The sequence below is a fragment of the Rhipicephalus sanguineus genome, chromosome 9 (assembly GCF_013339695.2).
Source record: "Rhipicephalus sanguineus isolate Rsan-2018 chromosome 9, BIME_Rsan_1.4, whole genome shotgun sequence".
Taxonomy (NCBI): Eukaryota; Metazoa; Arthropoda; class Arachnida; order Ixodida; family Ixodidae; genus Rhipicephalus; species Rhipicephalus sanguineus.
The window spans coordinates 29,901,442-29,913,796 of NC_051184.2; the positions used below are offsets into that span (position 1 = coordinate 29,901,442).

The window sequence follows — 12,355 nt, forward strand, 5'->3', positions numbered from 1 at the left end:
TTGTCGCCACGACACGCAAGTGTCTTGTTTGGCAACATTTGCCAAAATAGAGCGGTTTCATCCGCATTGAAGATATCTTGGGCTTGATATCTTGCTGCGATATCTCGCCAGTTTTCCTCGAGCCATTTGTCTACGCTGTCCAGGTCCGCCGCTCTGCTTTCACCTGTAACAGCTTTGCCAACGATGCCGTGCCGTTCTTTGAACCGTTGGAGCCAGCCTGAACCACCTTGGAAATCGTTCCTGCCAAGCACGAAAGCAAGGTCCTTGGCTTTCTGCTCGATCATAGGGCCGGACACCGGGATGTTTCACGACCGAACGTCCACAAACCATTTGTAAACAGCTGCTTCAACATCTTCGTACACAGCAGTGCGCACACGTCGGGCGCCTGGCCTTTTGTCCGACTTGGCCCTGATGTCTGCCTTGTTCTTCAGGATAGTACTCAAGGTGCTCCTTGGAATTTTGTATGCGGCGGCGACGTCGGACTTCTTTTCACCGCGCTCGATCCGATTTATGATTTCCAGTTTCGCGGCGAACGGCAAATTCTGCCTCTTTGCACAAGCTATGATGACAGCGCGCCAATAAAGTTCACAGAGCACCAACAGGCAACACCACCAGCACGGACCACGCTGAATGAGGACTCGAGGAAAACAGGCAGCAGCAGGCACACAAGCATAAAGAAAGAAAAAATGGCGCTCACTTCTACCGCCTCCGCGCCTCGGAGAAAGCACGACGGCCTCTGATTGGCTGTAAGCGCTGCGAGCGGGCTAGGATCATTTCTTGCAGGGGGGTGTTCGCCCGTGCACAACCGGGTCTAAACCACTTTTTCTAGGGTGGCACCGGCAGTTTTCCCCACCACCGCGAGGGAAAGCCAACTTGCTGGGGCACTTTTGAGGCACATGGAGTTCGATATATCGGTTGTCGTTGCTATTTTCATTCGATGTAACAGTAACTTTTGCTATAGTATACTTTTCTCAATGTAAATTTACCGTGTTTAGAAATTGTTCGATATACGGGATAATTTGATATAAACGGGTTCGATATAGTCGGGCTCGACTGTACACTCAAACCTCGTTATAACGAACACGGATATAACGAATCATCGGTTATAACGAAGTAAATGAAGAATAGTCTTATCATAGCTACAGTGTTACAAATAAACGTTTATAACGAATTTTCGGATATAACGAAGTTGTTTTCATGGCAGATGCTACTTTGTTATAATGAGGTCTGAGTGTATGCCGTGCATGGTTGTAGGTCTCGCTCGCCATATTTTACAGCAAAACTGTCTTTACCTAACATGTGCCACAGTAGTAGTAGTAAGAGTCCGCTGAAATGCCATTGGCTGAGCTGGCAGTTCACATGATCTCGCTTTGACGAATAAGGTGTAAGCATGCACATTTCAGATCTAATGGCGGATTCACGACATCACACGATCTCACTAGCTGATCGCATAGACGTGCGCGCTTTTCCTAACCACACGTGGTCTCCACTAGCCAATCTTATAGACTTCGCCTGACTCAAGACGGGTAGACCTCGTGTCATCTGCACCGCTGAGGAGCAAGCTGCCTGACGAATATCGGCGATTTAATAGACTGCTTGTGAAGTTAGACTTGCAGGTGCAACACACTGTGTAACACTCCGTATAACTAAGACAACTTCACTGTCCGACCATCTTCACGAAACGGATGGGCCGATTTTCAAAGGACTCAGACCCAGGTTGCGATTTTTACTGCACTGACCTTTCCAAACGATGACCGAGCATGGTAGACTGCAACAGTCACGTCTCCTGCAGCTGCAACGTTCAGCGGAATCGTCAGCTGCTTCTCTGCATAGTTGTGATGACTGCACGGCGTTCCAGTGAAGCAGGAGGAAAGACACAGAATGCAGTCAGTCATTGAAACGAATATACTCACCATGTACGATTTTCAACACTGCTTATCAAGCAGCCTCGCTAAAAATGAAGTTCAGAAGAGTGGTAAGTTGGGCTAGTTGGTAATGATCCATGCTTATTGTAACTGCGCAATAAAACTTCAGTTGATAGTCTGCGCTTGTTTGTCCTTTTCTCGCTCTCCGAGCTTCCGTCCGTTTTTTTGCGCAGTTACAATAAGCATGGCTCGCTAAAAAGTAGCAGCAATAGCAGCGGTAGTGATAATAGTTTATGAATATAGGCAGAGACATCATGAGCAAAGGAAAGGAAGATGCGTAAAAAAACAAAAAGTAAACAAATCAAACTAAGGCTGCAGGAAAAGCCCAGATGCAGCTAGAAGAGGATAAAGCCCACTAAAGGGACACTAAAGAGAGAAAAAAAAAATAGGGGGCTCCGAATATCAAGTTTTCAACTTCGAAGCAAATTCAAATAATGAAAACCAAGTGCAAATTGAATCAAATATTTTCAGAATATTTTCTAATATGAATAGTACAACTACCAACTTTTTTTCACCAATCGAACGTGAAAAGGTAAGTTTGTTGTACACGAAATAATATACAAAAATTTATGCATTGTAAACATTACCACATATGCTGCTACCACATACGCTGTTAGCATTTAATGTTGTCGTGAAGGATGGATAGCTGCTAGTTGTGTTCGGCAAGCAACACCATTGTGCATGTCACTATTTTTTTTTTCAGCCACTTATTAGACACACTAGTGCTGACATGTTAATCTTATCTTCATAGTTTAATTCTCTCAGCATGCTTTCTCAAGTGGGAGGTGTAATGATGGTTGATCGGCACAATGTTCATTGCAGGTTCTTAATCGTCGGATAACCCAAAATATAATGCTGAGTTTCCTAACTTTTAGACATTTCTTTGTAATTTTGCAATGGCTCCCCTGCTATTTCGGTGGGTTTGTTCAGTAGAATTTTGGCACTCTATTGTAACAACGTGCTCAGCATCATACACAATACCATGCTCTGGCCACTACACCTGAATACTGGCACAACATTTACAAAAGCGCAACAGGGGGGGGATCTGGTAATTGAAGCTAATTTGTCTACTTGTGCATAAAATTTTGCAAAATTTAGTGCAGGTATGTAATTCTTGTGCAGATTTCAATTCTTGCCATGAAGTTTTGAGTTTACTGTTCAATTCGAACAGTAAACGTTGTGAATCTAATCAAATACCACACTATTCAAATTGAATATTCGAAGTTTCGAGTATTCACATGCCCCTAGAATAAACGTTTTCTCTCGTATTAGTAAATTACTTTTTTTCAAAATAGCAAAAGCATCACTCCGGCCACAAGACGCTTGGCAAGCCAGAAGATATGCAAAAAAAAAAAAAAAAAGAATACCGCTAGTAATGCTACCTCAAGTTTCCTGCATCAACTCGCTGCAACATCACAGATCTCGATGGCGTCTGCTTAGGCTTACCTAATTCTTTGGTGGTAAAAAAGACTTGCACAGTTTTCTAATAGAGCCAGACACATAACAAAGCCAGCTTCAGTAAACTCTATCGAGCCAATATTGCCAAAATGAAAAAAAAAAAAAAAGATCTTGAAATCTACATCACATTGTAGGGGTGTGCGAATATTCGAAATTTCGAATATTTTTCGAATAGTGTTTGCTATTCAATTTGATTCGCACTGGAATTTTACTATTCGAACTTCCCTAAGACAAATACAGTCAACGTCCGATTGAAAGTGACCCCTTCAGATTTTTAGTATGCGTCACCTCATTACGCTCTCGCATTGCGGCAAAGCTGCCTTTCAAGCTCCACTACGTCCGCAAGTGTATTAACTCAAGAAAACGCTGGTTCCAACATGGAGATGAAAGATGTGGCAGAGGTGGGGGCTCAATTAATGCTGTTTTTGACCTTAAATTTGGGCAGGAAGTCCGAAAAATCAAAAGCCGAAGCTTTTTAGCGTCCAAAATTTCAGATGTTATTATATATCGATGTCTACGAGGCAGATTTGGAACTTCGGATTTGAAGGGAGCACACCCTTGTCCGCCACATCAGTTGGCCGAATGGTATTTATGTACATAACTTGGTACAACCACCGACAACACTTTACACGTGATAGGCAAAGATGCCATTTCCTCAGCCTCTCCTCCTCTTTCAACTTCTGTGGAAGGCCAACTGATGCGGCAGACAACGGTGTGCTCCCTTCAAGTCCAGAGTTCCAAATCTGCCTCGTAGACATCGATATATAAGAACATCTGAAATTTTGGATACTAAAAAGCTTCGGCGTCCGATTTTTCGGACTTCCTGCCCAAATTTCAGGTCCAAAACAGCATTAATTGAGCCCCCAACTCTGCCACATCTTTCATCTCCATGTTGGAACCAGCGTTTTCTTGAGTTAATACATTTGTGACCGTAGCGGAGCTTGAAAAGCAGCTTTGCCGCAATACGGGGTTGTGATGAGGTGAAGCATATTGAAAATCTAGGGACCACTTCCAATCGGACGTTGACGTCTCTTGCCTAAGTTCGACCGTAATGGAGCTTGAAAGGCAGCTTTGCCGCAATACGGGGTGTGATGAGGTGAAGCATATTGAAAATCTGAAGGGGTCACTTTCAACTGTACGTTGACTGCATTTGTCTTTGGGAAGTTCGAACAGTTCGAATAGTAAAATTTCAGTGCGAATCGAATAGCAAACACTATTCGAAAAATATTCAAAATTTCGAATATTCGCACACCCCTATTCGAAAAGTATTCTAGAAATATTCGACAAATATTCGAAAAATATTCGATTCAATTCGCACTCACACTTCAATATTCGAATTCGCTTCGCACCGAAAATTTTGCTATTCACACAGCTCTACATTGAAGTGCTGACGGTTCGGAGTAAAATTTGAAAATGAAACTGTAAACCGTGTTTTCTTCCAATAAGAAACCTATGATGGTGAAATTAACAATGGCAAAGTTCTCGCAGAATAACTTATCAGCATAAACTAGTTCAGCGCATCACTTTAATGTCCCTTTGAGAGGAAAAGGGAAATTAACACTGCCACAATGTGTGACACAATGTTTCCTGAAGGTTGCGACCATTGACAGCAAGTTTCACAAGCGCAGCACCAAAATTACCGATTAGCACGAATTTCACTCACGCAATCCGTTCGTACTCCTGACATGTGCTGTGTATCCTCTCCTCGCCAACGTAGACCTCAACAAAAGGCCGGCATCCATCCCTAGGAGAAAGCAAACAACAAAGATTACAGATTGTTTCAGTGATTGATTGATTGATTGGTTGATTGATTGATTGATTGATTGATTGATTGATTGATTGATTGATTGATTGATTGATTACACCTTAAATGAAGAGGCACTTCAATTCAATTCTGAACACCAATTTCTTTATCATGCACCAAGGAACACAAGCAGAGTTAAATTTTTGTTTTCGTCGAAATGCAGCCACTGTGGGTTGTAAAGCAAACCTGTGACCTCAGCTGCGGAACACCGTAGCCATGATCCACCACGGTGAGAAATACGGCAAAGGTAAGGCATTTGTGCTCTGAAACTTCATCAGCAAGACCAAAGTTTTGAAGGCATACCCTACACTCTAGGGTAGCCTAGCTCTAAATACAGACTACACCCATTGTGGAGTCTTTGTTCTACAACAACAATAATCATCTGGCTTGCTTTCAATGCCTTTCTCAAAAAACTCGGCATTCACCACTTCCCTACCACGAATGCTATGTCACACAGATAGCGTGTGTTACATTCTTGACCTCGAAGTACCATGCGCACAGCAATGATGCAATGAGTGGCACACAACATAAGATAGGTTATGATTGATGTAGCAGATGCCCCAAATATGCCCTCTCTTTTTTGAATGCAGGCCCCAGAATGATCACCAACTCCGTATCTGGCATAACGGTTCATAAAAGAAGACCAAGCTCACCTGAGCTTTGTGAACAGAGGCACGGGCTTCAGTGTGAGCGCCACAATCTGCAGCGGGAACCGGTGCGGCAACACTTGGTGGTTCTGGGAGACCATCTGCGACATGTACTGGATATACCTGCAAGAAGGGCGAACATGTCAAACTAAGCTCAATTGGGGCATGAATTGAGGTCTATGAAAGGTGGGAGTCCCATCAGCAAATGTCGAGTGAATCGCAGGCCATGTACTGTTAAACAAAGCACGTACGGCTTCCCAAGTTTGCATTTGTCATCAAAACTGCACGAGTACTTGCAGAACTGCAGCTTGCCAGGTATTGTCACAATCCATATGAGGAGTAGTGCACTGGGCCCTCAAATTCAATGTGATTGGCCCAGTGCAATTCTGCAGCAACGTGCAAATCACACTGCCCCTCATAAGCACGTCACTACACCACTGCCTTAGTTTTCTAACTACAGTGGAACCTCGATTCCATTACTTTGAGGGGACCATGCAAAACAGTCGTATAATCCAATTCGGTCTTGACCAGCAAATGGGCACAGACCACCTCAATAATCCCACGCCATGAGCCTGCACTGCTCCAAAGTGACAGCCAAGCATTTAATTGGAGGAAGTGTGATGATATCTTTATTCTCAAGTTTCAAAAAATCTAACCTAAGGCACACATCCTTTCCGATAGAACTAATCCGAAAATAGCCTGCGCACTATAATTGAGTACAAAACCGAAACCGCATTGGCGGCATCCTCCCATAAGAGGGGTCAGGTACGGTGTCATCACCATCACAAATGGCGACGGAGCACTTTTCGTTACACGTTTGCAAATTTCATGTGTGTGGTGTAAATGAGGTGCAATTAGTCATGTGCTAATTGCTGTATACTACAGATGTAGGGCAAACGAGAAATTCATCGGTAACCATGCAGCTTTTGTTAACTTCAATGCACAGAATGGTGCCCGACCTTGTCTGGGAAGGGCAGAGGGTGACGGGACACCGGCGAACGGCAAACATCTGCAGGGCCTCTTCGGGGCTGTCGAACAGGTGGCAGAACACCAGAAAGGCCGACACCAACACTGCCGACGAACACTTGCCGTCCTGCAGTAAATGGTCCACATTGACAGGGCTCGCGGTTTACGAAAGAACGCGGTTTACGAAAGAACACCAGATGCACTCGGGAGTTCTGGATTACTTCAGGCCACCCGAAGTTCTTTCACAAGAACATTCGTACCTTCCACAGACCTGTCCCGTAACACGCGAGGAAGGTTTCGCAGGAAAATAAGCCAACTGTTTGTGCACTTCACTACAAGTTGGCTGAGAAGCACCTGAAAAGTGGTTCTAACAAAAAAGGTTCAGTAGAGTGGCACTCTACCGGCAACAGCGGTGCAACAGTTAAAGGGGCCCTGGAACACTTTTCCAACTAATCATTCAATGGCTTTATTAAAACAGTTTATTGCCTCACGAATCAACTGCCGCAGAAATTTTTAGAATCCGTCAAGTACGAGCAGAATTACAGGGATTTGTCGCACGCTTCAAGCGCTTTCTCTTTCCTCTCGTACTAGCAAGCGTGCTGAAAGCTACGCAGGGAGAGGGGTGACAAGGGGGCAAGAAGATACGTCCCTTCGTCAGCACGTGTCATGACCTTGAGCACTTTCTTTTCTTTTTTTTCTTCGAACGTGCAACTTACTTTCAGCGTGATCGCACGCACGCGGGCACATGTGGCGTTTTGCGGTGGCCACGGTAACTATGCAGTTTACAATGCTTAAATCAGCCAATGCCCATGGACTTTGGGTTTTGGGTTTAAGGAGCGGTCATTTGGGTTTATGGCTTCATTTGTCGAGAGAAGAGGGAACGATTTCTAGCCGACTGAGAATTAATTGTAAATTCCAGGCCGCATGCTGCGCTATAATGTTCGGCTCGAGTATTCTCAGGAGCCTCGACTATACCGATCGGCAGCGTTTTCTGACCATGCTGAAAAAATGTTGCAGGGCCCCTTTCAGGTAGCGTAGCAATAGCCAACAGAAAGGCGTCACTCAGTGTGCTGATGTGCAGAGCCAATAGGAGGACTGTGCTCTTCACACCATTTGTCAGACCGGCTCCTACTTTTATTACGGCAGCAACAATATGGACACTCTTGGCAGGTTTTTGCCATCGCCGTAGCAGTCATGTTCCGTATAAAGTCCAAATCACTAACATCAACCCGGGCATCATATGTTCTACGTGCTAGAAAAGCACGCGAGCGCTAGGGACGAACGTGGCTGAAGCATAGATGAAACGAGCTGGCCATCTCCATCGCACAAAGGGCACATGCCATAACATCACCCCCACGTTGATGGCTCCTCAAACAGAGAGGAAACGGCCCGCCCATCTTTCGTCGGGTGAAGGAGCATGAAGGCGCGCCAGTAGGCAGGGTAGGGGAGGGGGAGGCTGCGTTGCTTGAGCAGTAACTGTGAACTTTTATCATAAGGGCAAAGTCGCGAGCACTGGCGCTATCTCTACAGACATTAGTAGACTGCTCGTATATGTGCTGTGCTCCCTAGAGCGGCCGCATTCGCTTTAAAGTAGCGTTATGTAGAGTTAAACGAGATCGGATCCAAAAGAGTTAGCTGTTAGTCTTACTTCGTATAACATTCCAATTTGTTGCTAATGCATTTATTGCTTCACCCTTGCGGTGAAACTGACTTTTCTTACATTTCTGCTTTTCCTGTAGGGCCATTGTCGGAGAGGACGGCACGAAAGGAAAAGCAGCACTCGGACCTCTCGAACCGCACCAAGATGGTGGCAGTCAGTGGCGGGAAAGATGAGCAATGGCTTCACAACTCCCGTCATTATTGTAAAGTTTTGAGCTTCTTTCTCCTTGTCTGTGCTGATGATTTCTTTTTTTGGTCACTTACAGTGCATTGCAAAATCATTTTGATACATTGTAGATTGGGCATTGCAGATGCCGAAATGTTGCCCCAGAATCTATTTTCTTTACCTGATGGACTCCCAAGACCTTTGTTCCCCCCATTATGTGTCTGGGTCCCTTAGAACACAATGTAATTCATTCTTACCTATGAAGAATTATGCAGGCCCTAGCGAATACAGTCAAAGTCTGTGGCATCGCGGTGTCACAGAATTTGACCCGGCACTGAGTTTTTCGTGTACAAATCCGCCGCCACCCCCTCCGAAATCTGCAATTCATAACAAGCTTCACTAGAAAAAATAAGTGCGACTCACCAGGCAGTGGACGACGCACACGTTACGGGCATCCTGGTTCAGGTAGGCCAGCATGGAGCGGCACAAGTTGAATAGGGTGTGCAGGGGCGGGGCCTTGCGTGCCAGCCAGCCCCGCTCGGTGACCTTGCAGTCAAACTTGGCCGATGAGTAGGCACGGCCCGACACGTTGTAGATAGCGTAGTGGCCGCGGTGTCGGGCATCCAGCAACGTCCGCACATCCTCCACGTGGTTGCGGTACGCGGACTCCAGCCCTTCCGCGGGGTATGACATAACTGCCGGCCATCACGAGAAAGAGTAGGACAACAAAAAAATGAGGAGCCCTTCCCCTACCAGGAAAATCGAGGCAAGCAAAGCTTGGCATGTGCATGAGCCTGGCATTCTACTTTTCTTTCTTTTTATCGCATTGCATAATGATCCCTCTTAAATTTTTCCTACCTCCATGCCAGAAATTGGACCTTCACCCACGGCTTCGCAGTGCAACATTTCAGTTGCTACAGGCAACTACGACATGTCATGCAAGAAACAACAAAGTGCAACAATGAAAGGTAACAACGAAATGTGGCAACGTGTAATGACAAGAGACCTAGATAAAAGATCAGTTTTCCATATCATAAACTGCTGATCGCCGACGAGCCCACAATCCAGAGAGCATTAGTGAATGGAAAACAGTGCGTACAAATACGCATCTGATCAGCACACCTCCGCGGGCCTATTTGTGTACACCCGCATTTCTGTAGACTCGCTGGCGCCTGATTTTTCGCGAACTGTGCCACCGTTACTACAGAAATACAGTCGAGCCCACATATAACCGCCCCACTTAAAACGAACTTCATCTTAAAACGAACGGTACCCACGTGACCGTGGAAATATACATTATTTCAATGGCACAAAATCACACTTACAACGAACGCCTTGGAACCCTGCCGATCGGTTACAGCGAACGGAGTCGGCCGGCGACTGCGGAGACACCCCTTTCGACCACCTATAAGCCATCGGCGAGCCAAACGCCGATCCTGCCTCCGCAGGCTTCTCATTGTCGTTCTCCCCGACAGATTTTTGTTACGCACCCCTCCGTCCTTTGTCCCCCTGCTGCTCCGAGCACCGCGCATCGCCAGTGGGTGCGGGGTGCTCACCGACTTCGATATTTCGCGATTCGTTCCGTGTTCACGCTCATTTTGCACTCCGTTCAGCATGCCCTGCACGCGTGCGGAAGGGTAAAAATGGCTTACGCGGAACGAAGTGCGAATTATCGAAGTCGGTGGGGCCGCGCAAGTTCAACTTTTCACGATCCGTCCCGTGTGACAGCCGTTTTCACCCTTCCGCGAACCGGCGCCCCAATGAGATTCTCTGACCGCTGCGTGCATAGGCCACTCTCCCAAGTACAGTGACTCTATCCCAAGGCCGTTCTCCTCTCTTCCCCCTTTATCGCAACTCCTCCGCCTGTCCACGCCGGCTCGAATTCCGAAGTTTCTTTTTCTGGGTAGAAACGAGCTCAGACAGGGCGCAGAGCCGTTCTACGCTTACTTGCTTGTGTGTCGCACGTGCACGTCTTGCTCGTTGTTGGTGTGCGTGTGTGTCAGGATGGTGGACGGGAAGCCCTCCGCGCAAACAGATGGCACGAAGCGAAAAGCGCTGGACATTTCTACCAAGCGAGCCATTCTAAACGAGCTAGCTCAAGGCGCTAAAAACTGCGAGCTGGTTAAGAAGTACCGCGTGTCCAAGTCAACGATATCAACGATTCTAAAGAACAAGGACAAGATAATCAGTGCCGATGCCAACTCGACGGACATAAAGCGCCTGCGGAGGGCCACCTACGCGGACGTGGAGGAAGCGCTTCTGAAATGGTTCATCGACGCGCAGGCTCGGAACATTACGATAAGTGGTCCTATGATGCTGGCCAAAGCGAAAGACTTCCCGACTTCTGCCCAGGAAATGGCTGGCTACATCGGTTCAAGGTGCGTCATGGCATTGTTTTTAAATCGATTGTCGGTGAGGCGGCCTCGGCCAGCGACCAAGACGTTGCCTCGTGGCTTGAAGCAAATCGAGACACTATTTTAAGCTATGCGGAGCGAGACGTCTATAATGCAGACGAAACTGCGTTATTCTACCAGATGCTTCCAGAAAAAACACACGCCATGAAAGGCGACACATGTGCTGGCGGCAAGCACAGTAAAGTGCGCGTCACAGCGCTTTTGTACACCAACATGGATGGCAGCGACCGGCGCGTGCCCTTTGTAATCGGCAAGTCAAAGAAGCTGCGCTGCTTTCGGGGCTATGTGCCTGTGCGTTACAGGCATAGTGCTAAAGCGTGGATGATGCGCGATTTATTCGCAGAGTGGCTGAGCGAGTTAGACCGCGACATGCACAAGCAAGGCAGGTGTGTGCTGCTTGTGGTCGACAATTGCTCCGCGCACCACGTACAAGCCTCTCTCACGGCAGTGACCCTGCTTTTCCTGCCGCCCAACGCAACGTCGAAAGTGCAACCGCTTGACTTGGGCATAATCCGCACGTTTAAGGCTTATTATGGGCGCCACGTTGTGGAGCGCATGCTCATAGCTGTTGACCGGCCGGCAGCCAGCCTGCCGCTTCGGGTGTCGCTGTACTCAGCACTGGAGATGGTAAAGGCTTCGTGGGCGGAGGTAACGGCTACATGTGTGCAAAACTGTTTCCGCAAGGCCGGCTTCGCCGACGTCGGAGCCGATGTCGACCCTGAAGCTTCCGAAGAGGACCACTCCGGCGGCGATTTGTGGCAGCGTGTTGTCGACTCCGACATGGGAGGGCGGGACATCTGCTGGGATGATTTCGTTATGGCCAATGATGATGCCAACACCGCGGAACCGTGCACGGATGAGGGCATTGTCAATGAAGTGCGCGGCAAGAGCGACTCGGAGGAATCAGATGACGACGACGATGAAACGTTGGAGCCAGCGCCCACAAGCGTGCCTGTAGCAATTGGCTACATAGATAGCCTCAGGCAACTTCTCTATGCCAAGGGCCTCGGCGAGGAGCATGCTGCTGCTTTAAATAAACTGGAGACCACCCTTATCGCATCGGCACTCTCGAAGCAGACGTGCATCACGGACTTTTTTGCGAAAAAATAAATTTTGGGTTTTCACTTGTAACTTTTTAAAAGCTGTTTTTTCATTTATTACGAACTTCAGGATACAACGAACGGACGCCGCGTCACGCTCAGGTTCGTTATAAGCGGGCTCGACTGTATATGTCTTAGAAGCTTCGCTTAAAAACTGTTGACTGACAGACAGCTCAAGTGACTTCTCAATTCAGTGAAGAAACCACACGCAAACGA

General features: G+C 47.0%; 1 protein-coding gene across 1 annotated transcript in view; it reads right to left on the reverse strand.

The window, feature by feature from the left end:
• The window catches only part of LOC119404881 (cyclin-G-associated kinase), a 67,597-nt gene that overhangs the window by 20,369 nt on the left and 34,873 nt on the right, over positions 1-12,355 (reverse strand). Inside the window, exons 12-16 of the mRNA XM_037671571.2 lie at positions 9,049-9,320; positions 6,794-6,927; positions 5,841-5,957; positions 5,047-5,127; positions 1,740-1,842 (exon numbers count right to left, since the gene is read on the reverse strand). Coding sequence (XP_037527499.1) covers positions 1,740-1,842; positions 5,047-5,127; positions 5,841-5,957; positions 6,794-6,927; positions 9,049-9,320 — 707 coding nt within the window. The remainder of the gene's footprint in view (positions 1-1,739; positions 1,843-5,046; positions 5,128-5,840; positions 5,958-6,793; positions 6,928-9,048; positions 9,321-12,355) is intronic.